General features: G+C 38.6%; 3 protein-coding genes across 8 annotated transcripts; 1 reads left to right on the top strand and 2 right to left on the bottom strand.

Moving 5' to 3' along the window:
- Positions 1-740: 740 nt before the first annotated feature.
- On the bottom strand, positions 741-16,420 carry LOC131300549 (chloroplast envelope membrane protein). The gene is made up of 7 exons (XM_058326452.1): positions 15,358-16,420; positions 9,984-10,069; positions 8,175-8,348; positions 6,748-6,862; positions 4,820-4,917; positions 3,082-3,217; positions 741-1,141 (listed from the first exon to the last, which is right to left on the bottom strand). The coding sequence occupies exons 1-7, from the start codon at positions 15,970-15,972 to the stop codon at positions 1,073-1,075; spliced, it is 1,293 nt and encodes a 430-aa protein (XP_058182435.1). The 5' UTR covers positions 15,973-16,420; the 3' UTR covers positions 741-1,072.
- A 1,615-nt stretch (positions 16,421-18,035) lies between these two features.
- LOC131334679 (uncharacterized) lies at positions 18,036-21,448 on the top strand. Of its 6 annotated transcripts, none has more exons than XM_058369853.1 (3): positions 18,036-18,399; positions 18,880-19,033; positions 21,091-21,448. In XM_058369853.1, the coding sequence occupies exons 1-2, from the start codon at positions 18,238-18,240 to the stop codon at positions 19,030-19,032; spliced, it is 315 nt and encodes a 104-aa protein (XP_058225836.1). In that variant the 5' UTR covers positions 18,036-18,237; the 3' UTR covers position 19,033; positions 21,091-21,448. The 6 variants fall into 6 exon arrangements, with proteins under 6 accessions (XP_058225836.1, XP_058225843.1, XP_058225825.1 ...); XM_058369860.1 differs by lacking the exon at positions 21,091-21,448 and adding an exon at positions 20,983-21,045; XM_058369842.1 differs by lacking the exon at positions 21,091-21,448 and adding an exon at positions 20,675-20,981.
- An 855-nt stretch (positions 21,449-22,303) lies between these two features.
- LOC131336495 (pentatricopeptide repeat-containing protein At4g31070, mitochondrial) lies at positions 22,304-24,580 on the bottom strand. Its single transcript, XM_058372367.1, has one exon. It carries the CDS (start codon positions 24,451-24,453, stop codon positions 22,600-22,602), a length of 1,854 nt encoding a protein of 617 aa, XP_058228350.1. The 5' UTR covers positions 24,454-24,580; the 3' UTR covers positions 22,304-22,599.
- Between the last annotated feature and the right edge of the window lie 942 nt (positions 24,581-25,522).

The following is a 25,522-nucleotide window of genomic DNA, read 5'->3' as shown; positions in this document are numbered from 1 at the left end:
TCTTCAATGGGCTTGTGCACAAGGACTTCCCGAAGTTTTTATCCAGACAGATTGCATTACTCTTGTTCTTTGTAATCTTAGCGTGGTGAGATTAGTCTACAGGATGCTCTTGAAGACTTTTGTTCCTTGTCTTCTTATTTCAATGCTGTAAAAGTTATTAAGGTAGATAGACATGGTGGGCATGCCTGACATGAAAAATAAAATAAATTCATATAATTGAGCTAAACATTTTTATGGGTAATTTTATACATTAGACATTAATTTGATGAATCGTCAACTAAAAAAAAAAAAAATTTAGCGAAAGTAGAACTTTTTGGCATTATAACACGACCCGAAAATGACACGACTCGAACATGACACAAAAGATTTGATGAGTTGAAAAATGTTGTGGAATTTCATAAATACGATTTTGATACATAACCCGAAAATGACACAAAATTACCTGTTGCCCACCCACCCCTAAACATGTAGTCGAGGCAGCTCATTTTAAAGCTAGAGCTGCTTCGGCTGGTTTGTAACTCAGTCATGGTTATGGTATATTAATGGGATTAGTTTGTTCGTCGATAAAAAGTGTAGGAATGACTTCACATACACTTTTCAACAAAGGAAAGGGAACTCAAGATCCAAGAAGATGAACTGCAGTACGGAGAGAGAGAGAGAGAGAGAGAGAGAGAGAGAGAGAGTGCTTGTGTGTGTGTGTGTGTGTGTGTGTGTGTTTATCAAAGCAAAAGAAGAATCCGAGCTTCAACTGATGTCTGAATTAATCATTGCCAAAAACAATAGTAACCTGAAAATTTTCGATTGATGTACGCTCTCAGAAATTTGGGCGATCATGAGATCTCGAAAATGTATTATCCAATAATGCTTCTACGATTATTCATTTTAATATGGGCAAAAAATGACAAGCTATACACAAAGAATAAGAAGCTCCATTTCAGCCGCCTCAAAAGCCTGATACCTATCCGATCCTGCTAAAAATCAAGACAATCCTCTATATGGAAACCGTAACATTGATGAATGTAATACCTTGTCTGCTACTTTAGATGACAAGAAAATCCGGCAAAGAAATCGACTAGTTCCACTTCATATCCTGGATGATTCTTTCCACCTTTGGGGACAACCGTGGAAGGTTATTGAACAACTGAAAAACATAAAATTAGCATGTTAGGATCTGTAAAAGTTAGAGAGAAATGAAAACAAAATTCTCAACACATAGAAGGGCATTCGCTAGTTAACACGATTGTGGAAATTTGTGCAAATTGAAACAGAAATTCTCCAAACTCAAAAGCATGTTGACATCTTCGCAAACTTCTTCAATTGAATATCCTTAAGAGTCCTGATCATGTTCAGTAAACACCATGGTGAAAGTTTTAGGATGATACCAAGTTGCGCACTCACAAATTCCTCACTAGAACATCTACGGTACACACCCTTGTATGGTATGCCCGTATAACCAAACCAATGAGAGAAGTAACCAAATCATTGAGAGGCGTAACATAGGCATAACAGGCATAACCAAAACTATTGAGAGGCATAACCTTGGCATAACCATGCGTACCATATGCACCCTTACCATTGAGAGGCATAACTTGACCATTGAGAGGCATAACCTAACCATTGAGAGGCATAACTTAAATCATTGAGAGGCAAAACCCAAAACCATTGAGAGGCATAACATATTTAGTTATGTCGGGTGTGTACCGGATTTTTTTCCATTCCTCAGTATACCTATCACATGTGACACTTAGGGATGTGCCAATGAAGCGATGTAGAAAAGGATTTAGATTCACATACCAGAAAGTGTCTGGCATCATTAGAAGGTATTCAATACACAAACATAATCTACCACCATTCCAAATAAAGGAATTTTGGACATTAATTTTAACAACCCTTGAAAAATCGAATGATAAAAGGCAAATCATAAAAGATTTCGGTTAAAATTTATAGAGCATCGTACATGCATATTGGTGGTAAAAATATTGGTGCAAAAATATCCAGGAGTTGTTCCCTCTGATCTTAATCTTAAACTCTAAATCACATGATACGGGTAGATTATTTTGAATATCGCACAAATCCACAGATTAGTTTGACCCAGCCATCCCTTTGGGATCTGAAAATGGCAGGAAATCTATGCATAGAAGAAATGGGTGTGTATGACTTGGTTTTGTTCTTCAGCTTGGAGAGCGGCATGGCATATTGTGCGAGAATACTCTGATAGCGATGGGTGAATGTGACCCAGGGATCAATTGGATCAACTTTCGGTTGGGATTGTTGTCCCATTAGCTAGGAAAAGAAAACGTTTCAAAACATTCTTGAGACATTTCAAAAAGGGAATGACTTCGGTGTCCCCGGTCATTTTGGGGACACCATAACTTTTGGCATAACAAAACCATTATGAGTATAACCAAAACCCATTACAAGCATAACAGAACCATAGCAAGGCATAACCAAAACCATAGCAAGACATAACTTATTTGTTATGCCTTGGTTGGGTTTAGTTACGCCTTGGTTGGTTTTTTGGATATTCCTTGGTTATGCCTTGTTTAAGTTCTGTTATGCTTGTAATTGATTTTAGTTATGTTCCTAATGGTAAAATTATGCCAAAAATTACGGTGTCCCCAAAATGACCGGGGACACCATAGCATCATCCTTTCAAAAATATTCCGGTACGTGTCGGAAACATTTTGAAACAAGTAATTCAAACATAATATAAAGGTCAAACAACAATGGGAATGTTGGAAAAAGTCTTTGTTGGACTAATAGGTATCGAATCAACTCAACAATTTTGTACTTTACATAGAAAATCAACTCAACAATTTTGTACGTTCCATAGAAAATCAACATGTTTCGGAGAGTTTCGGTATGTGTCGGTGGAAAATTTAGCATTCAATATATCACTAATGATGCATTTTGGTCTCCTAAGAAACAAAAACATTTCGGCTATCCCAACGGAAATGGAACAAAATTTTGTTCCTTGATATGACCCCATATTAACATAGGGAAGCCCTGGTAAGTGTCCTAAGGGAAAGTGACATGACAACTGAAAAAACGAGTCATTTGTTTCAGGTGTTAAAATTTTACCCAAAGCTTCGCACAACAATCAAGGAAAACTGGAACAGTGCAGATGTATATGGTTATAGCAGCCTCATCAACCTCAAGGCCATAATGCTCAAGGGCTATCTCTGTCAAAGCATGCCAACCAACTTCAGAATGGCTTCTGCAAATTTGCATTTTCATAAGTTACTGCTTTGAGATTCATAATGACAACATTTAGGTTGAATTACTGATGATGGCGAAATGAAAAGATAAACAACTAGCTTTCTCAATTGTACAACTGTTAAGCAAAAACAAATTCACTCAATAACTTAGACACAATGTTACCTGCAAATTTGAAATTTCATGGGACTGCTACGAAATTCATAATCACACAACTTAAGTTGAAATTTCTGATGATTGCGAAATGAAAAGGAAAAAAATAAAAAGCTTTCTCAATTAAAAATTTGCTTAAAGGTAAAGGAAAATCTCATAGGACTACTTTTAAATTCAAAATCACACAAACTCTCTCTCTCTCTCTCTCTCTCTCTCTCTCTCTCTCTCTCTCTCTCTCTCTCTCTCTCTCTCTCTCTCTCTCTCTCTCAGCCGAAAAGACAAGAGGCGAGATCTAGGGTTCTGCCGCCTGGGGGGAGGCTCCGCCCCTCCCCTCCTCCCCCGGGCATTCCTCCTCCTTTCCCTCTCTTTATCTATTCTCCTCCTCCATTCCTCATTCCTCCTGTTTTCTCCCTTTTCCTCCTCCTCTCGCCTTCTTTTTCGTTCTCTTTTTTCCTATTCACAAAACGATCAGCAACGGCAACTATGAGATGGTGGCGACAACGGTTTCTGGTGGCAATGCTAGCATCCTTGGATCTCAATGGCCGATTACCTCTAGTTGTTGTTGGGAGCCGAAACACAGAGCTTCACAGTGGCTTCGTAAGAGGTTTTCGGTCCTCCAACGAGGTCGGCTCTGGTATTGTCTTCGATCTCCTTGTCATCTCCTTCTCCCCTCTATTTTTTTGACCCCCTACCCTCGTCGGTTGGTTTTTTCCAGTTTCACAGCCACAATTCAGCCCGTGAAAGCCCCGTTGGTTTTCTGCTGAGTTTTCCAATCATGCCTAACGGCGTGGGTTTCCACGGGTTGTATGGTGTGGTTGGCATGGCTCCTGCCATAGTCGTTGTTGGACGGTCCAATTCTTGCCTAATGGCAAGGGTAGCATCCACGACATTGTTGGTATGTTTGGATTCCAGGAGGCATCTCCAAAGGGGTGGCTTGGAGGATCTAGGTGGTGGCTTTCACTGCTGAGGATGTTTCTGTCTGTTTTGGGAGGGAAGTTGCCTTAGGGTTAGGTTTTGCATTTTCTTTGGGTTGGGCTTCAGTGTTTAATTTGGGCATTTTTGGCCTTTTGGATGTTTGAGCTGTAATTGTTTTTATCTAGGCACTTTAGGCCCTCAAGTGTTGTTTTTTGGCTTTGTCCCACCGGCTGTATTTTCCAACTTTTGATTGGAGTCCCTTCCTCTATCCCTAATAAAATGTTACTGATCAAAAAAAAAAATCACACAAATTAGGTTGAAATTTCTGATGATTGCAGAACAAAAAGGAAAAAAACGAAGCGTTTTCGATTCAAAACTTGGTTAGAGGTTAAGGAAGAAATACTACTCGATTGAAAACTAAAAATACAAGTGGCAAGGTAACTTGGTTTAGGTTTTTCACACCACATCACATTCGCGAAATCCATATCAACATGCTAATTGATCCTATATATGCAGGAAAGAGTCAAAATGTTACCCCAGCCACATATCAGCGAGACAGATGAGAACAATTGCCTTCCCAGCATCTGTTGTATTGTTAATTATTTTATAGCCTGTGAATTTTAGCAAAGCTACCTGCAACAGAGGAACAAAAGATGGTCAGGAAAGACATGCCCACTTGAATGCAGATTGTGGCCCGCTTCACTAAGAGTAATTTTTTGACATAGAAGAGCAACAAAAACGAAAGAAATAGGTGTCTGCATATTTACATGAAGGCAAAATGCACATATCGGTGTTGCATAAAGATTTTTCTATTTTTCCCTGGCCTTTTCTATTTCATAAGCGCCAAATAGGATTGGGGAAGCATATTTAAAGTTTATGGCTTCACAGAAAGACCTAAGATTTAACAAGTTAATAGAGATTATCACTATGTGTTAAAAGGTGAAAGTATTCAATCACCTAGAAAATACAACAAAAATGGTACTCCCTCCGTCCCAAATTGCTCGCCATTTTTGGGGAACCGTGCATTTTGCAAGCAAAAAATTATGTATGAGAATTTTTTTGAGAAAAATTTACACCAATTTTTTTTTCTCAATGAGATCTTTAAATTGGCGTAAAAAAATTTGGAAAAAAAATTCACACTCACACATTATTTTTTAAGTGTAAAATGCACGGTTCCCTAAAAAGGGCGAGCAATTTGGAACGGAGCGAGCAGTTGACATAAATTAGGCAACCTTGGGGCTCAAAAAATATTGCAACTAGTAACATCATGCATTTTTTTTAGAATCTGATCAAAGGTTATCGCTAGAAAGAAATGAAATCACTTTCCAATACCCTAGGGAATTATGATTTGGCACGCACGATCTGAAATGCTGTGCATCTACTTTTCAAAACAGGGAATTTAGCTTCCAATGTGATCCCAAAGATTTTCCTATGTACTTCCTTTACACTTCCCATCATAGCAAATCACAATGTAGGAACCTTAAAATATAAGAGTGGGGCTTTAGCAGGATAAGGGCAAAATGCCGAAATCCATGTATATGTGGTAAGAAAGCTCCTAGAAATGTGTTCCAGATTAATAAACAGGCAAATATGAATAAAATAAGTGCATTCTGATCTTAATCTATATGTCTACCCCCACCGTTCCATAATTAGGACAAGTCGTGTGTTGCGATCCCATTCCTATTCCAAATTCCTCATACCTCAACAGTTTGGGTTTGCGTTCCAAGTAGCATAGATATAATGATTCAATTTACCCAAAAAAAGAAACGAAACCACCGCAAAACAGACAAAAAACGAATGACACACACCAATGCCACCATTCAATTCTTATCTCAAGCCATATACTGTTTACTTGTGCGGCAATTTACGTTGGCATCTTCAACTTGAATCACTCATTGTAATGCACTAGCTCATTTGTAGGTCCTAGTGGCACGCTTCAACAATAACTTCTCCTCATTTTATGCTCCACACAACTCAACTTTTCAATGAGTGGATTCCTTTAATCTGTTTTTCCATGAACTTGTGCCCCTAATGTCTTCATGTCCTTATATAAAGCTATGTTCACTTTTGTACACATTATTTCTTATGAACCAAACATATACAATAAAATAGAGCACGCTAGCCTTGTTGTCGTATCAAACATCCCTTTTACGTAAATAGGCAAAAGGTAACACAATGATGTCTGTTTCTTTCATGGATAGCATTGCACCAAGTACCTATCACCCATGTCACGTCAAATGAATGGTAAATTAGAAAATTAAACCATATTGCTTAAAATGTTTGCACAATTCTCAATTCTCTGTTACGTATTTCCTCATAGGTAGGGAAAAGAAAACTGAAGTAGTGAGAAAGTTACATTCTGTGAATAATAAAGAACCTTTGGCAGAAAGAACTGAAGTAGTGAGAAAGGTACATTCTGTGAATAATAAAGAACCTTTGGCAGAAAGGTGAATGACAACTCACTTTACTTTTGTTGGTGTATAAAAGAATGAAGAACGAGATCCCAAATACCATGTCTGACAATATATTAGCAAATGCACTACGATTTGCTAACCTTCGTTCATCTCGCAACTCTAACCTGTTAGAGCAACAAGGAGGACATTAAGATTAACATTCATAATTTAGTTGCAGGTTCAGTATGTGAGAGCCGGCACAAGTACCAAAGATGACCGTCAAACAATAGATAACCTGTGCTAGCATGCCTAGTAACGAAAACTCTTCAGATTACAGGGTAAGTACTCCCTCTGTCCCATTGTTTGCCTAGTATTCTATTTTGGGATGTCCCACATTGTTTGCACTCTTTGAAAAAGTCAAAGATAAAGTATGTTGAGTTCCACAAACTAACCCTCGTAAATGACCAAAACTAAAAAGTAGCTTTAAAGGTAGAGAAGGAGGGGAAATGTTGGAGATCTCATTAAACCTTATGAGGGGACATACATAAATTGCATGTCCCTTAAAAAGTTGAGTTCCCCGTACGGGACAAACAAATTGGGATGGCAGGAGTAATACTTACAGTTATGGAATACATAACTCATTTTGATGGGACATGCAAACACATCAACAATGAACTAAGAAGTCAGGAGGCATTTCCAAAGACCATGTTACATTGGGACAACTTATAAGCAGTTGCTGAGAGCCTCACTCTTGTAGAGCATTGGCCAAAATGAGAAAAAGACATGGTAGTGCATTGTGTAGCACGTCCTTGGGTCTGATATGAGGCTATGAACTGTGATTAACATCTACTCCCTGGCCACATTTAGATAAAATGCACCATTACAATAGTGGAACGAGTTACCAACATAATGGCAGGTTACAAATTTATTAAGGTAGTGGTCTGACCCGTGGAAAGAGTGACATCGCAAATAGGGAGCTTTTTTCTTGGCCAATGCCAGGGACACATTCATTCTACCTGCTCTCCCGCCATCACTTGTGAGAGAAGTTGCAAAGATGGACGTGTGCCTAGAATTTTCCTTTTTCTTTGTACTGTTAAGCAAATGGACTCCCACTGTGCAGCAGACACAAGAGGAGACATAACAAAATCTATGGAAGCATTCCAATCGCGAAATATGTGAATCTCAAGCCAAACTCATTTGGTACCAGTACAATCGTGTATGAACATATTTTTAGACTAGGATGAGTCTTATTATACGATTATTTGGTTGAGTTTACATGCGGTCTGTTTGTTAGTGGAAGCATAATAGGTTTCCTATATTTTCGTCACAACACGCTTCAGGCAGCTAATTATGCCCATTCCTTAGAAAGGTGGTTAAATGAAGCTGTTTACATCCGTAAGTAGTTTAATTCACATAGCAACATCAACCATATGAACAGGAGATACTGAGGGGGAAAAATATATAAAGAAAAGAGTACCAAAGATTGTTTAATCTTACGCTTTATGTCGTAACTCCAACCAAACCTCCTCATCAGAAAGAGGAGGAGATTTGCCAATTTCTACCTCAAGCCGGTATCTTGCTTTTTCTAGTTTTATTTCCTTAACCAATTCCAGCTTTTGATGTCTTGTCAGGTCAAGCATCTCTGCTGCAAGTGGTACAGTCTTTACATACCTGCTCAAGCCATTAACATCAGCTGATCCGTAATTGCAAATTAATTATTTCGAGCAAACTCAACTCTATTAACAGACAAATACACCTCGAGTACAACTTATCAAAGAGACAATGAGTGAAAATTCAAAGGAATTGCATGTCAATTTACTAATATGTATTAAACAAGACAACAATCACTCTTATTACACTATCTAAACTAATTCAGCAAGATAACTAAGTGGCGTTGCCTGGACGTTCTTTGGCCTGAATCCTATGCCTATGCTCGTGTTTGCCGCATCTGGGGGATGTGGTCCGATAACGGTGTCAGTGAGATGCACCCAAGTGGGCCTGGACTGCCATCTGGAGCTTGAGAACATCTTCCTGAAGTGTCTTCAAGAGCTCATCCTACTCATCCAAGTGGTTCTCGACTGCCTGATGTAGGCACAAACATGGATATGATGTCAGAAGAAGAGATGGTGGCATGAGAGCCACTGCCCTGGTGCACACCGTCCTGGAACCGTTACAACGAGAAGTGGCAGCGTCCTTGCCACCATTGTTACCGCCGGCAAGAGCCAGCGAAGGATCCATGTGTACTAAATCGAGAAAATTTGAGAGAGTAGAAGATCAACAAAGAAATCAACTGATCCCCAATTGTGGGGTTGGGGATCCGTTCGTCTCTTTATTGGGTTCTCGGGTCAATCCAAATACGCTCTCCTTCATTTTTAGGGGGACACGCGAGGAATACATCAGGGACACGGGAAGGACACATATAAGGACACGGCAGGGGTTAAATATGCAATTTTTTAAAAAAAAAATGGGGGGTAAATGTGGATTAGTACAAATAATTTGGGTTAAAAGTTCAATCTGATCTATATATAATACTTGTTTGTATATATTGAAGCTTCATACTTGTACATTTAACTATATTTCCACCGGTATAAAACAAATACTATTTATTTATTTATTTTGTTGTGTCCCCTACCGTGTCCGTGTCCCCATCTTTTAAAAACTCACAAGTCCGTATCCATGTGCATAGCTGCTTATTGTAACTACGTTGTTCATCCAAAACAACGAAACTTTTGTCAAGGAAAGCACCATTTTAACAAAATCAAAGAGCACCGACACTCCTAGAGGCCGGTGTGACACGGGGTCACGCGGGGGGCATGGAAAAAAACGTATGGGACATGCCAAGAGTTCAATATGCAATTTTTTAAAACTTTGGGGTGTAAATGTGTAGTTGCTTCGTATATTTTGGAATAAATATTATGTTTTACGATGTATATATGTTGCTTGCTTGTAAATATTGAAGCTCCAAGCTTATACACCTAATTATATTTTCGCTGGTATACAATAAATATTATTTATTTATTTATTTTTGTTGTGTCCGTGTCTGCATTTTTTTAGAAATTCCGTGTCCCGTGTCCGTATCTGTTTCCATGTCCGAATCCGTATCTGTGTCCGTGCTACATAGAATCAAACACACCAGTGTGACAATTAGACAAAAACAATGATACGGTTTTGGTTGTCTTCGTTATTTCTTTTTGTGCAGCATGCATCCGTGCGCGTTTGTGTTTTTCTTTTCTTTTCTTTTCTTGGTTTTGGGGGTGGTTGGTTCATTTCAGTTGGTACGAGAATCCATAGTATCACAATGATTACCTTTCCAAAAAAGGCATGAGAACAAAGTCATGAACCAAAAAATCCAATGTCAACGGTATGATTACCAATACTGCCAAAAATTTTGCCTGCAACAAGACAAATGAATACGGTTAGAATAGTTATCCTTCATCTAATCAAATGCGCCAATATGAAACATAAGATGCAAGGTTCTGAAAACATAACTACATACTAGTTGTCAAGGAGTTCCAAATAACAAGAGCCAACATGTTATGCGTACACTAGGGCGAGGAATCCATAGTTTAAGTCCAAACTATCCAATTCAATGTGATGTCACCTTATCTCTTTCTCAAACGCAGGTGACCAGACCTCAGTGTTCAATTAAAGTCAAGTGAACGGATATGATTTCAATAATTTGGGAGTCTGAAGCTAAAAATTTGTGATCTAATTGGTTGACTATGTTTTTGGGATCCGATTGTTTGACTGTGGCTTTGGGATATGATTGATTCTTTCCTTGTATAGCAGCTCCAGGTCTTCCATATATTAGGTAATGAAGGAAAAATACAGATTTCCTCTTGAATTAAGAGTCGTTTAGCTTAGCTATTTCTTTCCATGCTATCATAGCCTAAAGAACACACGTTCTCTTCATTGTGACAGCAATACATAGATTCTGACACAGAGCGGAAGCGAGTTCTAAGTTCTTTAATTCCCGAGTCCACGGGACTGGAATCCATCAGGAGGAGGAATAATTTTGAAGAGGAATATTATTGAAGATGGAAAAATAAGTGCCTTGGCCTTATGCCTTACAAGAATACGTAAACTACTAGGATCTTAACCAAAAGGGAAAGCAATCAAAAGTCTAAATTTGCCTAAGATTATGGTAGAACATGTTACTAAAATAGAAAAGAAAAATTCTAAGACCCTTCCATCTATTACCAACCAATCACATAGATATCCAATCAATCACACATTTCTTGCGATTGTAATCACAGCATTATGTCCTGCATCAGATTCCCTGAATGCAGCACTATGACATCCTCCTGCCCATCAATAACATCACTGACTTCCAATTAGATCAGTCTCCTCTGTCCCTTTGACTGACAGAAATTGACAACTAAATTTCTGTAAGAGCATCCACAGTGGTATAATCAAAACCAAAAGATTGTAAAGGTTAGCAACATTTGCTCAAAAAAGAGCTCACATTAGAATAACCAAACTTAGCAATCTCTTAGCAACTCATCAAATTTTAGCCCTTGGATAATCAAAACTAGCAACTTTTTGCCAATAACCAAATTTAGTTGTTTCCATATTTCCTCAATCAAGTACACCATCATTACACAAAAATATTCTCTCTTCCATTTTCAACATGTTTCTAAGAAAAATACTTTTAAAAATAGTTTTTATTTTTTTGCAAAAACCTTTTTTTTTCAAAACTTTTTTTTTTGTGAAAACTGTTTTTTTATTAAAACTGTTTTTCCCAAAACTATTTTTTTTGCAAAAACAGTTTATTTCAAAACAGTTTTTTTTTTTGTTTTGTTTTCAAAAACTGTTCCTTTTAAAGAAAAACTCATTTTCCAAAAACTAATTTTTTATTCAAAAACTGTTTTTTTAAACTTTTTCCCGAAAACTGTTTTTTTTTTTAATCAAAGTTTTCAAAAAACAGTTTATTAGTTTGAAAACTATTTTAAGAAAGTTGTTTTCTATGTCACAATTTTTAGATTTTTATAAGTTGAAAAGGTGACGTGGAAAATTTTGGTTGTTCAATTTTAATTGTACCATTGTGGACCTCTACATAGCTAACCTTAGCGACCCCTTAAATGGATAATCAAAAGATGATGTGGCAACTTTTAATTATTGACTTTTGGTTATTCCACTACAGATGCTCTAAGGTTTAACAAAACCAATGATCAATCAGCAATTTACCTGTATCCTTGTTGCCAATGATCTCTATTGTTATGATGGATGCCCAATACCCACCACCAACGAACATTTAATCCAAGGAGGAAGCAAAAGTTGATAATCCAGATTTCATCACATGTCCCATTATGGATCAGTGTGCTTTATGCGCATAAATACAACCCTCACCCACTGTATGCTCTTGACATATTTTTTGGAGTCTCCACTGCACACCGAGTTTAGGACAGCCTTCATTCAATGTTTCAGTAACAAAGCCAACCACATTTTGATCTACTGCAAAATGATATTCAATCCACTGAAAATGGAACACTGTCAGTCTCAGATTACCTAAATCGGCTCAAACATCTTGCAGATTCATTAGCTGCAATGGAAGATCCCGTCTCTTACAAGGAACTGGTCAATCACAATCTTAGTGGTCAGGGACCAGAATACGGTCCATTCACATTAGAGCTTGTCCCACATTGTTTAGCTATTATCTCCAAAGCTAGTATGTCAGCACTGACGGCCTCTTTATTCATACCCGATTAGTTTTGAGTTGGATGGTTTAGGATGGTATGAGAGTTCGTATTACTCCCTCCGTCCAAATTTATTGGTCCCTAGTGGGGATTCCAACTTAATAAGGGAACACAATCATTGCCTTTTCTTACTATTAATATAAAAATGGAAGGGTAGAAGAGGAAATCCATTAACTATTGCCCACTTAGTTTTGAAGTGGGACAATCTTTTAGGACAGCAAAAAGTGCTAACTGAGATCAATAAAGGGGGATAGAGGGAGTAATTGATTCCACCTTTCTCTGTGCGATATCAAAACTTTATTTTGGTCTGATCCGTTGTTATAGATCGTTTATTTACCTCTCCACGTACGATTCAGGGGTAGCACATGCGGGTGTATTAGAGCCACTCTCATATTGATTAATTTTTACCTCCAAAGCTAGCAAATGACCCTGGGCAGCCTCTCACCTCATTGCGATTTGGTTTTTAGTTGGATCCTTTAACAATTTGAACTGATTGATATCAGCAACTACCTGCTACCTTTGCTGATCTCAGGTTTACACAATCCAACCCATCCGTAGGAGATGCAACTCTCGTAGCTGCACATAAACCAACACAAAAGAGGGGGTCGGGGGGTGGAGGGGGAGATGTGACCAGAGGTAATGATTCACAATGGTCAAACCCTCATTCTCAAACACAAAATAGTGGTCGTAGTAACATGGGAGAATGTCACATCTGCCACGACCAATGTCACATGATAGTTTTGGTACCAAGATAATGGTGCAGCCAATCACGTGAGAGGGCTTCGTATCTACAAGAACCAGCAGAATACTCAGGTTCAGGTAATGTCATGATTGGAAATGGTGCAGGCCTACCGATTTCTGTTATTGTAGTATTTATTTTTATAATTACCATTTAACACTTCAGCTTCAGAATCTGTGGTCCATTCATGCAATTAAGAAAGAACTGATAACTGTAGAAAGATCTACTATGGATAGTAGTTGTTCCTTTCGTCTTCCCATGGGTTACTGTGTTAGTGATCTGACAATGGAGAAAGCTCTTCTCAGGGGAAAATCAAGGACAATCTCTACCCACTTCAATTCCATACAATTAGTCCTCAAGGCAAAGTTGGATCAGATGTTCCCTCTTTGCAGCATCAGCTTACATCAGCTTGATTGTGTTACATACTTCGAAACCTAGATATGTCCATTCAAACATCCTTTACAGAACTTAACATGTCTGTGGTGGCATGTTTTGCAAGGACACCACATCTTTAGACTCAATACTGAACAATAGGGAGTTACGTATTTTGCTTTGCGTAGAATTTGGCATTCAGTGAGTCACTGAAGTTACTTCTTTTGTTCTATGAGTTATGCTTGGGAGGTTGCTTATTGAGGAAAAGGAAGAAGACTTCCATGGTGGCTCCAATGTTCTTGATGTGGGAACAAAATGGGGGGGACTTTTGCTTTGTGCAGATAACCTACATAGATTCAGATGACATGCTTCTCTTTTCTGACCCTTTGGAAAGTTTTGTGAATCTGCTTTTCATTTCATTGACTATAAAGGAAAGCTGTATATCGGTCATAGCAGCTCTGTATACTGCGTGTATAGAGGATGGTGTCCCTTCAAGGACTCTTTTGTTCAATATATCCAAGAGATATCTGCTTGGAGGTCTTCGGAATATTCATATGACAATTCCGAGGATTAAGAACCCACCAGTACACATGTAGGCCACCATCTCACCTTAGAGACAGCACAGACCCTAGATTTGAAGATTGTACAATCAATTTTTGAGCAGCTTAAAACATAGGATTCTTTCACTTTTGCTATGAGTGGACAGGTAAATTTAAGCTCCCAGCAGCTTGCTTTGACTCTAATCTTTTCACTCAACTGTGCTTGTTAGTAAATGTTAATGAGAAGATTCAAGCCTAATGACTAGAGGAAGGCCTAACTTTGCAATATTAGATACATTTATTCTGCACTTTCCGTAACTTCAAGTAATTGTCTTCGACGAAAGTTGTTTCTTTAAGAACATTAATTTCTCTCTCATCTTGAGTGTTGGTTATTCAACGTTGCATATAACCTAAAATACAAATCAGTTGCAGGGCCCAATATCCTGTTCTTTGGACATTGTGCATGATGAGGTTACCCAATATTGTACATAACGAAAAATCAAACTTCTAGTCCTTCCACACCTGGAGTAGTTATATCTATGACCTCAATTATTTTCAAAGTTGTACATGTATGTGTAACATAATACATAGCAAACTGGACTATACAAATGAGGCAACTCTAAGACTTGATGAATGACTCCTAAAATCAGTTTGCACTTTGCCAAAGCGCAGAAATTAATTGGGGCTCTTGTGCTTTTCTTTTTCTTTTTTTTTACTTGAGCTCATGTGCTTTCGGCTATATCAATTATCAGAAACATCTTGACTCCTTGGAAATAATATCCCGGTACACATTTTCGAAGGACAATAATTTGTTTTCGTTTCCTTTGGAACAGATGAAATGCTTCTTCCTAGAAGACTGTAAAACAAAAAATTACTAGAATCTCAAAATTCAAAGGTCCTCTGTGATGCACATGAAACATACTGAAACATCGAGTCATTTGACACCGATTAGAAACATTTGACACTGACACTTTCATACACATTCCCAAATACTTTTGGTAATATTTCACACTCTTTAGACGATGTTTCCTAGATATTTCTTTTTCCTACTCAACCGAAACAGCATGCCAGAAAAGAAAATTTGACAATTATAATTGGTCTCTAATCTATAGAGTGTAGATCCATCGTAGGATGATAAATCTATTACAAAACCAAGGTACCAACATATATTTTTATCCCAATAGTTTGAAGACATGTCAGGAATGCATATTTATGTAATACGAACTAAGCAGATAGATAACAAAATGCAATCAGACTGGATAGGAACTAGATAGCTAAGCTGAAAACAACAACAATACTCTTACCAACTTGAAACAAAGAGCAAATGAACTCACTGAATTAATCGAAGCATATCGAAACACACGATCCTCGTATAGCATGTCCTCATCTTCACTCCCCTCCACAAAATCTCTTACATACTCAACCAAACCTCTCCGAGGAATCATCTGACTAGGATCCGCCCTTACATCTTCTCTCCATTTCTCGTGCCTATCGTTCCAATCTCCTCCATCCCACGATGAACTACTACTACTAGCATCATTTGTCTCGTCCACTACCCAATCTTCCCAACTACGATTCTCTTCATTTCGCATATCTTCCTGTGCTTCCCTCAACTCCATAATTGCCTCAGCCCTCCTCTTCCATTCTTCGAATTTTTCTCCTTCAGACAACTCATCTTCGCTTGAGCTATAAAACGCCTCCCCCTCAACCATATCCTCATCCTCCTTGCCAAGCCAATTCCCGCCATCCTGGAAAAAAAACTTCCGCCACCAACTTTTGTTCCCTGAATGGCTGTTCTTCTTCGCATGGGGAGTGAGACCGCATATCCGCGTCCTTCCACTGCTCCGTTGAACAACAATATACAAGGATTTGTGACGATTCAAGGACTCACGAGACATACTTTGATTCGAAAACATCAAGATTTTGGACAGGAAAGTTGAATTGCTCATTAAGAAGGTGCAGAGAAGCCAACATTTTTCAGCCTCGTAAACACATAAAGCAGTCCAAAATCTGCTCAATTGGTTTCACATAGCAACACCACCCGAAAAAATCGGAACCCTTTTAAGACCCACAAATGTTTTATCCTTTTCTAAACAAATATCAGCATTATTGTCCACAAAATTGAAGATGTTCCTCATAAGAAAGCCCAAAAAGAGCAACAAAACCCTAAACCCTATCGCAGCGAAACTCAAAAACCCTTGGAACAGGACCAGAGAGAGAGAAGGAAGTGATCTCACTTGCTTGGGGTTGGAAGATTGCTGTTTGGTTTATCTGAAACGTCTGCCAGTCTCTGTCTGTGTCTATCTGCTGTTTCGTTAATCGTTAGCGGGAGAGGATAACGGTTTCCATCGAGTTCTTTATTACTATTGGATAAAAGAAGACTTCAAACTGAATCACAGTCCAAATTAAAAGGCTCAACGTGTTTTTATCTCATCCATATGTCATCCAATAATTATAGTAGTAGTTATGATTTAGCCCCGTTTCCGGTAAGGTAACACTTTTTTGGCTTTGTATAGAATTTAATTTAATTTAGTTTTGGTAGTGAGTGCAGAGAGAAATAGAATGATAATTGAAGAGAAGGATAATGATTAGAAAAAGATAGAGAGAGAGATGAGAAATTAATAATTGGATAAATAGGGTAATAATCGGAGAAAAAAAATAAAGTAATGATTAGAGAGAAAAGTAGAGTTATGATTGAAAAACTAAATTAAAATGTGAACCGAACAAAAATAAACGCGTGATTAATTTTGTGTCAAATTTTTATAAATCATTAGTTCATCTTGACGATAGAAATAGAAATAAAAATAAAAATAACTTTTACCCAATTTTTTAGGAAATATCCAAGAAAAAATCCAAAAAGTTGAGTCATGTTTTACTTTCAAAAGAATTTCTTATTGAAATGAACCATTAATACAGAAAAGTTTGGAGCAAAAAAAGATCGAACAGGGATAGAACAAAAAAGTTGTAGTCTACAACTTGTACGGCTCCACTCTTGTAAACTTTTTTTCTTCTTCTTTGTTTTGTGTATTTTGTTCATCTTTTTTGAATATTAGTTGGATTTGCGTTATATTTTCTGATTAATCATCCGTCTCAACAAAAGGAGTCTAAGAAGTACAAAATTATGACCAAAAGCGAAAACAAGTCAATAAAGACGGAAAAAATGCCAAAAGCTGTTTTTTGTCTTAAATGTCGCCTTGTATGAATTATTTTTCAACATCGACTTACATTTTTATACTTTTCTAATTTCTCTCGTCTAGACGAATGATTAATCCCACAAAAGATGACAAAAAGCTCAACAAAAAACTTTTGAAAAATAAAAAAATACTGAAAAAAGTTTTAGACAAAAAGTTCACAAGAATATTGGAACCGTAGTTTAGCTGAAGCGAGACGTCTTTCGCAGTCTTTCTTTCCGACTCGGCTCGAGCACCTTTTTGTTGACGATTGTCTCTCGACATAGACTTGGAATCAAAGGAAAGAGATGTAAGGTCTATGACAAATTATGTCAATCCCCATTGCTAGCAACCCATTTACTTTTACTTACCAAAAAAAAAAAACATATGTCATGGTAAATTTACATAATAACTTATGATAAGTTTCTTTATATATATCCTAGTTTTCTGCTAACCTAGGTTTAATCATGATAAAAATGTCACAGCTATAATTTATTTCATGATTACTCTTTCATTGTGGCGAACTTTTTATTGAATCTATCATTATACAAATATTTTTTAGGACAAAACGGTCTTCTTATGTGCCTTCAATTCGGGTCTCGTCCGAAGCTTCGTGAGCATAATTTGAACTATTCTTTGTTTGGAGCTAAACGGGAACAGAAACATTTGAAAAAATCATGTCGTATTTGTTGTCTATTAACGGGAAAAAAAACCTCCAGCCCAAGTCCAGCCCAGCCCAAAGACTTGAAACATGGATAGGCCCAAAAGCTTATCAGGCTAGGCTCGGCTTACTCGGCTTCGAATTCGATAAACCTGCGCTACAGCTCCGACTTCCGAGAGTAGAAAACGCCGAGTGAGCTAGGGTTTTTATCTAATCGCCACTGAAGAGGAGAGAGAGAGAGAGAGAGAGAGAGAGACAGGAACTTGATCGTTTTGGCAGCATAGCAGAGTTGGAGCGAGTAGAACAAGAATTCAGGTATATCTAATTGTATATATATACAGAGAGAGAGAGAGAGAGAGAGAGAGAGAGAGAGAGAGAGAGAGATGAAGCCGGTGGTGGGAATGGTGGTGAAGAACAAGATGCAGAAGTCGGTAGTGGTGGCAGTGGACAGGCTGTTCCACCACAAGCTCTACAACCGATACATCAAGCGAACCTCCAGGTTCATGGCCCACGACGAGCTCAACCAGTGCAACATCGGCGACCGCGTCAGTACACTGCTCCCTTGTCCCACCTCTCAATATTTTGGCATTTCTAATTGAAATTTTCGGGTTTTGAATATTCTAATTCTTGGAGGATTGAATTTCCTTCAAGCATGGAAGATTAATGTTGAATATTCGCATCCCATTTCTTGATTAATTTCTAATTGTCTCCTTTTTCACACTTCTTTGCCGTTTCACACCTCGGAACACACTCATGTCTTTTTTTCCAATACTGGATGAAAGGAAGTTCGGACTCGTTTTGTTATTTTGAATCGCGGGCCTCATGGGACGCAATTAGCATTCCGGTGATCATTTTGGTTGTTTTTAGTTGTTACTTGAAGTCGTCTAATGAGCTATTCATGTATTGTTATTACTGTGTGTTTGCTGCTTATTTGGTGATCTCTTTCCTTGTCTATCATTCCTGATCATGAGTTCCAATTACTATCCATGTACAATGAGCCTTATTGCGTGAAGTGCTACATGCAGGTTAGATTAGATCCTTCTAGGCCATTGAGCAAACATAAGAATTGGATTGTTGCTGAGATTATTAAAAAGGCGCGAATCTATGTACCACCATCAGTGGAGACCAATACCGATTCAAAGAGCAAGACTGAAGTATCTGCCTCTTCCTCTGCATGAGGTTTGGCTAGAACCGTCTATAGAACCATCTTGGGGATTGTAATCTTGTTTATCTGTCTTTTGCATTAATAAATGGATTTTCAGCCCGTATGTTTGATTGTGTCGCATCTGAATGTTAATCCTGTCTTTCTATTTTCAAATATGAGTCGTCTTTTGGAGTGGAACAATTGTCTAGAGTCATCACAGTTTTGTGAGGTTATCAATCTGTCAAGTTAACAATGTTGTTAGTCTTTATTTTTGGTTGGCTGGTGTTACAATGTCAATGTGGTTCCTATAAGTAACTTTTGATCCCTCAACTAAGTGGAAGAGAGAGAAGACTGCTGTATTTTCCGAGGCACAGTGAAAGAACTTAGAGTATACTCACATATTATGTGTAGTTGTAGTTATGTGCATAACTGCATGTGTGCGTATGTGGTTGGGGGAGGGGGTGTTTCAAACGTCCGCTACCTTTTGATGGTTAGGTGGTTAACACAAGTCAAGCAATTCCCCACCCCATTAAAACTCCTGGCCCATATCATTGATGCTGATGAGTCTTTGTTCTGCATAAAAATAGCCATGTGAAAGCTCCTCACCAAGTGTTAAGAAACACAGTGCAGCCTGGAAAGACGTCGGCCTTGTCTGGAGAGAGAAATGGAGAGCTCTCCCAAAAGAATGTTGTAATACAAGGGCTATGCTAAGAGTGGCGAAGATCTGCATAATGTGCTCCTGGCATTGATCTTCTTATCATTAAAGCAAGGAAACTGGGCAATTTTGTAGTGTTTCAACTGTCAACACGTGTGAGCAACTAATCCAATTGACTGGTCAGTCTATGTGCGTTGGATCTAACCTCTAAAACGAGAAGCGTAGAGGTTGAAGGTCAAGGGAAATGAGAGGATATTCACTAAAAAGATTACTGGTGCAATTGAAATGTTTGAACTGAAATTTCAAATTACTACTTGACTTAAGAAGATATAGCTATTGATTGTGGTGTCCGAATCAGTGAAATGCTCTTAAAAAGCTAAACTCAAGATGAGTAGTTTCTGCACCTTGCTTTCTTCTATTCATAGAACTCAACTATGGAAGGTAGCAGCCATGTTCACCATATTCGCAGCCCATTACTTCCGTCTATGGCCCTTCTTCAGTTGAAGCCATGAGGGAAATTCTGCAACTCTAATTGCATTCCTTGCATGATTCAGTGCCTGGACTTTCATGCACTACTCGGGCACTCCGATCATGCAATGTGTCCTGGGTTACTTACCTCCGTAAAGTTGCAGTATTCAGTTGCCATGTGTCCCTCTTTGGTGTTTGACGATTTGACTTGTCAACCTCCCCTTCCTGGCATCAACATTATCCAGCTGGATAGGTAGTGACTAATATGTTTTTTGCAACTTGCAAAAATTGTCACATAGTATTATTCTTCACAAATTACCATTGACTCCTGTTAAATTTGTTTACTGTGTATATATTCCATGTGCATGTTACAAAGTACGGGACTACAAAATGCTTTATGTGAATTTTTTGTGGATAGAATTACTCGTTAAAAAATAAGTGGTTTGAATTGCTAGAATTGCCAGACAACTTTACAAGGAGTTCATGCTAAGCAGGAGTTTGCATTTTTTGTTGGTGTTGATTCTAGACTTTAGTGGTCTCTTCTTTTCACCAGGTCAAGCTGTAATCAAGTTGATCAAGTTGCAAGGGTCTGGGTAGTTGCTTAACTGTGCCAAGGAAGGATGGGTGAAGACGAATAGTTTCCTTTTATCTAGACTCTAGCTGTTAGTGTCAAGAGGCAAATGTTTCACTTATTGCTAAAATGAGGAATCTATCTATCTAGTTTTGTACGAATTTTTACGTGTAAGATTATGATTGATTTCTTCTAGTGCTTATGTCATTTTTGGATCTGATATGGAAAGTCTAAGGTTTTCATTGTCTTTCACCTATGCTTGTAATGAAAGAAAATTGTTTTCTTTTCAGCCATGAGGATTTTGTGTTTTTTTCGAGAAGGAAATGTGCATTATACAATGTGTCTGTGGAAAAGAATTCATGGTACATAATCTGATGGATCCTACTACATAATGGTAGGATCATTATCTTTGGAATTTCTTGCCCCAGTGAGGATGGTCTATGGTACTTTTAAATGGTGTTGGGTGCAATTCTTTTGGATGCCCATTTCACGTGGTAAGTAAATATATGGTAAGTATTCCTCCCGTGGCCGCCTCCAAAAATGCTGAAATGCTGCCCAATGCCTTTGAAAACTTGCCATCCATTGCTTGAATAAGGCCATCCTGTGTCAAAAGCAAGAGATTGTGGGTTTATGGCGACCAATGTTAAAAGTTGTTCGGCGGTAGTCGGGCAGTCGGCCACCTTCAAGCTTTGAGACCTTATTAATTCCAATTTTTAGAACATTAACAGTGACTAGCCTGCTAAATAATTGTTAATGTTTGTCTAAGTTGTCTTACTGTTGTTAAGAGTTGGTGCACCATTCGCTGGTTTGTGCTGTGGTGCTTCTTCTTTTTTGGTGTTTTTGGTGCTGCTTTCTTCTAGGAAATCAGAACTTCAATATTTACCACCACTGCTAGAAAGCAAAATGTTATACTACCATATATTGTATCTGGTTGCAAGAGTTGAACTGAAGGCTAATTTTCAGGTATATTGCTAGTTCCCTGAGTCATAAATTCTCAACCCTTTCCTTCTGATATGCGAGGTAGTATGCATTAGTAATGTGAACTTGATTTTGTGTCCTCTGTAAACTCGATTTGAGTTCAATGCAAACAATCATTGGTTTAGTATAGGTCCGGTAAGTGGATATATTGGTCTCTTATCTTAGGGACATACTGTGTATGGTCCGTCCAGAATTGGGCCATACGAAATATTTTTTGCAACTGGACCGTGTGATAGCGAGGAAATAGAGATCAGTAAATTTTTTGCAACTGGACCGTGTGGTAGCGAGGAAATAGAGATCAGTAACAACACTCTTTCGAACTCTCTCTCTCAACTCTTTGTTGGCTATTTGGATTAAGAAACTAGGGTAATGCTAAGACAAAGAAGGCCTAATAATGGTGAGTAGAATCAGGAGCAGCAGCCGTTCCAGTAGTCTTGGTGTGAAGTATGCTCATGAACTCTTTCGAAACCAGTCAGTTGCTGATGGATAGTTTGCTGGAAAATTGTTTTCTTTTTTTTCTTTTAACGGCACAAGCTGGAAAATTGGTTTATGGCGGTAGATGAAAGCTTAGCACTGGCAAATTCTGCTTGGAAATCGAAAACAAATCCTCTAGGGAGGTCCATGCAAGGCAAATAACATATTTAAAACCAACTTTCTTTGCAATGAAGGAAGTGTATAGTAAATGTGGACTCAACGGCCCAAGTTTCTCTTCAACTAGAAGGCACATCCAACTGCGGAAGTAATTAGACGAAAACTACTCTGATCAAACACACATTTTTCTGAGAAAATTTTCAATGCCGGGTGGGTACAAGTGGTGGGGTGAGAGGAGAGAGAGGATTTCAATTTGGGTCGTCCAACACACTTTTGGATGGCCCGGATGGGCTGCTCGGGTACCCACTCGGCCATTTTTCTGATAGGATAAACTGTTTCTAACCCTGATTCTCTAGCTCTATTCTGCTGTACCCATAGCTCTTCGTTAATCCTTTTGCATCCATATATTTCCTCACTTGTTCCACACCAAGCCAGTTACTAGACTCGGCACAAACCATACTCAACAACGTATGATTGGCAGCGTTCTCTGGCTCTAGTTTAACGAGCCGATGAGCCAACGCTTCTGCAACTTCTAGTCTTCCATGAAGCTTACAAGCCCAAACCAGAGAGCTCCAAATCTTCATGCTAGGATTCATCGGCATCATGCTCACTACATCACATGCATCTTCGACCTTCCCGGCCCTCCCGAGAAGGTCAATGTGGCAAGCATAATGCTCTATACTTGGCGGTGTTTTGTGATCTCTGACTGCTTTGTCGAATAGCTTTTTTCCTTCTTCCACGAGGCCACAATGGTTGCAAGCTGATAAAACAGCAAGGAATGTGATCGAATCAGGTTCCTCTCCTCTCTCTTGCATCTCATGAAAGAGTTGCAAAGCTTCCTCTCCATGACCATGAAGGCCGTACGCACCAATAATTGTGCTCCACGAGAAATTATCCCTCAAGGACATCTCTTCAAACACATTTGATGAATCTGTGAGACAACCACATTTGGCATACATATTTAGAAGGGAATTCCCGACGAACAAGTCAAAAACCAAGCCGGATTTCACGATACGCCCGTGGACTCCACGTCCATGACTTAGTGAACGTAAAGTAGTGCAGGCGGAAATCACTGCCAATATAGTCACATAATTAGGTTGAAACCCCTCTATTTGCATTTGATGGAAATGCTTCATTGCTTCTTCAGCACTATCCTCACTTTGCGCAAAACATGAGATCATTGAACTCCACATCACCACGTCTTTCGTTGTTGATCTTTCAAAAATTAGTTTGATAGAATGCAACAACCCCCCGCAGTTGCAATACATATGCATAAGAGCTGATGATATACAAATGTCCGAATCAAACCCATGTCGGAAAGCATAACCATGAATCTCTTTCCCATGCCCAATAAAACCCAACTCAGTACAAAGTGGTAACATGGCAACTAAAGTTACCCTGTTGGGCTTTATACCTTCACCCTGCATTGCTCGAAAACAATCCAACGCAATGCCATAATTCTGATTAGCAACACACCCTGAAATCATGGCAGTCCAAGAAACCTCATTTCTCTCTCCCATTCTTTCAAAAACCCGAAAAGCCATCAAGGAGTCAGGACATTGACACCTCAAATACAAGTCAACCAATGCTGTCGACAAGAAAACCGACTCCTCCTCCATCAATCCATTAACAACCACAAGTCCATGAATCTCTCTTCCCAACCTAAAATCTCCAGTCTTTACGCATGTAGATACAACACTAGCGATTAACTCGGGTTTCGCCACAAAACCCCGTGCATACATTTCCTTAAACATTTCCAATGATTCGATGAAATACCCATTTCGGATAAAACCATTAACCATTGAACTCCAAGTGATTTCGTCCCTAACAGGCATATCATCGAACAGCTTTCGTGCACATTCGACGCCCGAAAACTTGGCGTACATGGAGATGAGAGAATTGGATAAAACGGGTTTGGCATCGGCACCTGATTTGAGGACAATGCAATGAAGTTGAAGGCCAACATGTTTGTTTTGAGCATAAGCAGAGGCTTTGATGATGGAAGGAAGAATGGAGGCGGTAAGGAAGAGAGGAGAGGGATGGAGTTGTTCTTTGTAGAGGTGAAGGGCTCCGTTATACAGTCCTTTGGAAACCAAATCTTTGACTATGTTATTAAGCTCTAATAATGGTGGTGGAGGTTGTGGGACTATTATTGATGTGAACCGTCTGATGAGATGATGATGATGATGCATGTGGGTGGATTAGTATAATTTGTGTGAGATAGCAATTTTTCAGGTTTTGAAGTGGAATTGGATGCTAAATGTATGCCAGACCTCCACAAACAATCTAAATCAGAGCTCTAGTTTGTGATTGCAGGAACTTGATGGAGCTGTGCAATGTGCGGGAAATTAAACAAGTTTGGCAGGGAGTGGGGCTGTAAATGAGCCGAGAAGCTCGCGAGTTCAAGTTTTTGGCTCATTTAGCGTTCACTCGGCTCGTTTGATGAAAGCTTGGCTCGATCAAAGAGATTCGTTTAGTAAATGACAAAGTTTTGTATGAGCTCAAGTTTTTTGCTCGTTTAGTAAAACGAGCCGAGCTTGAACTCAAGAAAGCTCCGCTCGGCTCATTTACAGCCCTAGCGGAAAGTAAACCAATGTACCAATTTATTAGCAAAGATGGCATTTGATTTTTGTCCCAGAAATTAGTAAGTTGTTTTAGGGAAATGACTTTGTCACTCCCTTTTTTGTTAAAGTCACTCTCCTGCAAGTATATTTTTGGGACGTTAACAAAAAAGAGAGTGGCAAAATCAACCTTGTTTTATCCGTTCCTCCTATTTCCGTTTCAAAACAACAAGTGAGGGGTTAAATATCCGAGACTCTCTTATGCTTAGTGCTTTATAATATCTCTTTGCTACAAAAATAAAAAATAAAAAACAATAAAAAAGTGCAGGAATTTCGTTTAACATGTGGTGAGGGAAATTCGCGAAGCATTTTAAAAATCTTCCCGCGGTTAGTGGTGTCGTTTATTCTATTCTTGCTTATCTATACTTTACATTATTATAAAACGACTTTTCGTGAGGAATGATTTTGAACTTTTATTCTAATTTTTTCAATATGGCCAAAGAGGTAAAACTTAACAAATAAAGGAATGGTTTCAACCGCGAGCCCCTAAGAACGAATTATTGAAGGACATATATAACAAGCCAATATATAAGTAAGAAATTTTGGCTAAGAAATATATACACTTTGGGGCATCTTGAGTATAACACAATTGAGAAAGCAAAGAATGCAACCACAAGTACAACCTCAATAGACAGGTAAA

This window comes from Rhododendron vialii, chromosome 1a, assembly GCF_030253575.1.
Source record: "Rhododendron vialii isolate Sample 1 chromosome 1a, ASM3025357v1".
Lineage (NCBI taxonomy): Eukaryota > Viridiplantae > Streptophyta > Magnoliopsida > Ericales > Ericaceae > Rhododendron > Rhododendron vialii.
Note: the sequence above shows the minus strand (reverse complement) of the source record. Positions and strands in the feature narration are given on the sequence as shown.

Excerpts from the sequence above, each read along its gene's own strand:
- LOC131336495 (XM_058372367.1), bottom strand. The coding sequence starts at position 24,453 with ATGCATCATCATCATCATCTCATCAGACGGTTCACATCAATAATAGTC.
- LOC131300549 (XM_058326452.1), bottom strand. The coding sequence starts at position 15,972 with ATGAGCAATTCAACTTTCCTGTCCAAAATCTTGATGTTTTCGAATCAA. Across the intron at positions 10,070-15,357 it reads GATATGCTTCGATTAATTCA|GCAAAATTTTTGGCAGTATT; the intron begins GTGAGTTCATTT and ends GTCTTGTTGCAG. Across the intron at positions 8,349-9,983 it reads CTCATGCCTTTTTTGGAAAG|GTATGTAAAGACTGTACCAC; the intron begins GTAATCATTGTG and ends TGGCTTGAGCAG.
- LOC131334679 (XM_058369853.1), top strand. The coding sequence starts at position 18,238 with ATGAAGCCGGTGGTGGGAATGGTGGTGAAGAACAAGATGCAGAAGTCG. Across the intron at positions 18,400-18,879 it reads AGTGCAACATCGGCGACCGC|GTTAGATTAGATCCTTCTAG; the intron begins GTCAGTACACTG and ends TGCTACATGCAG.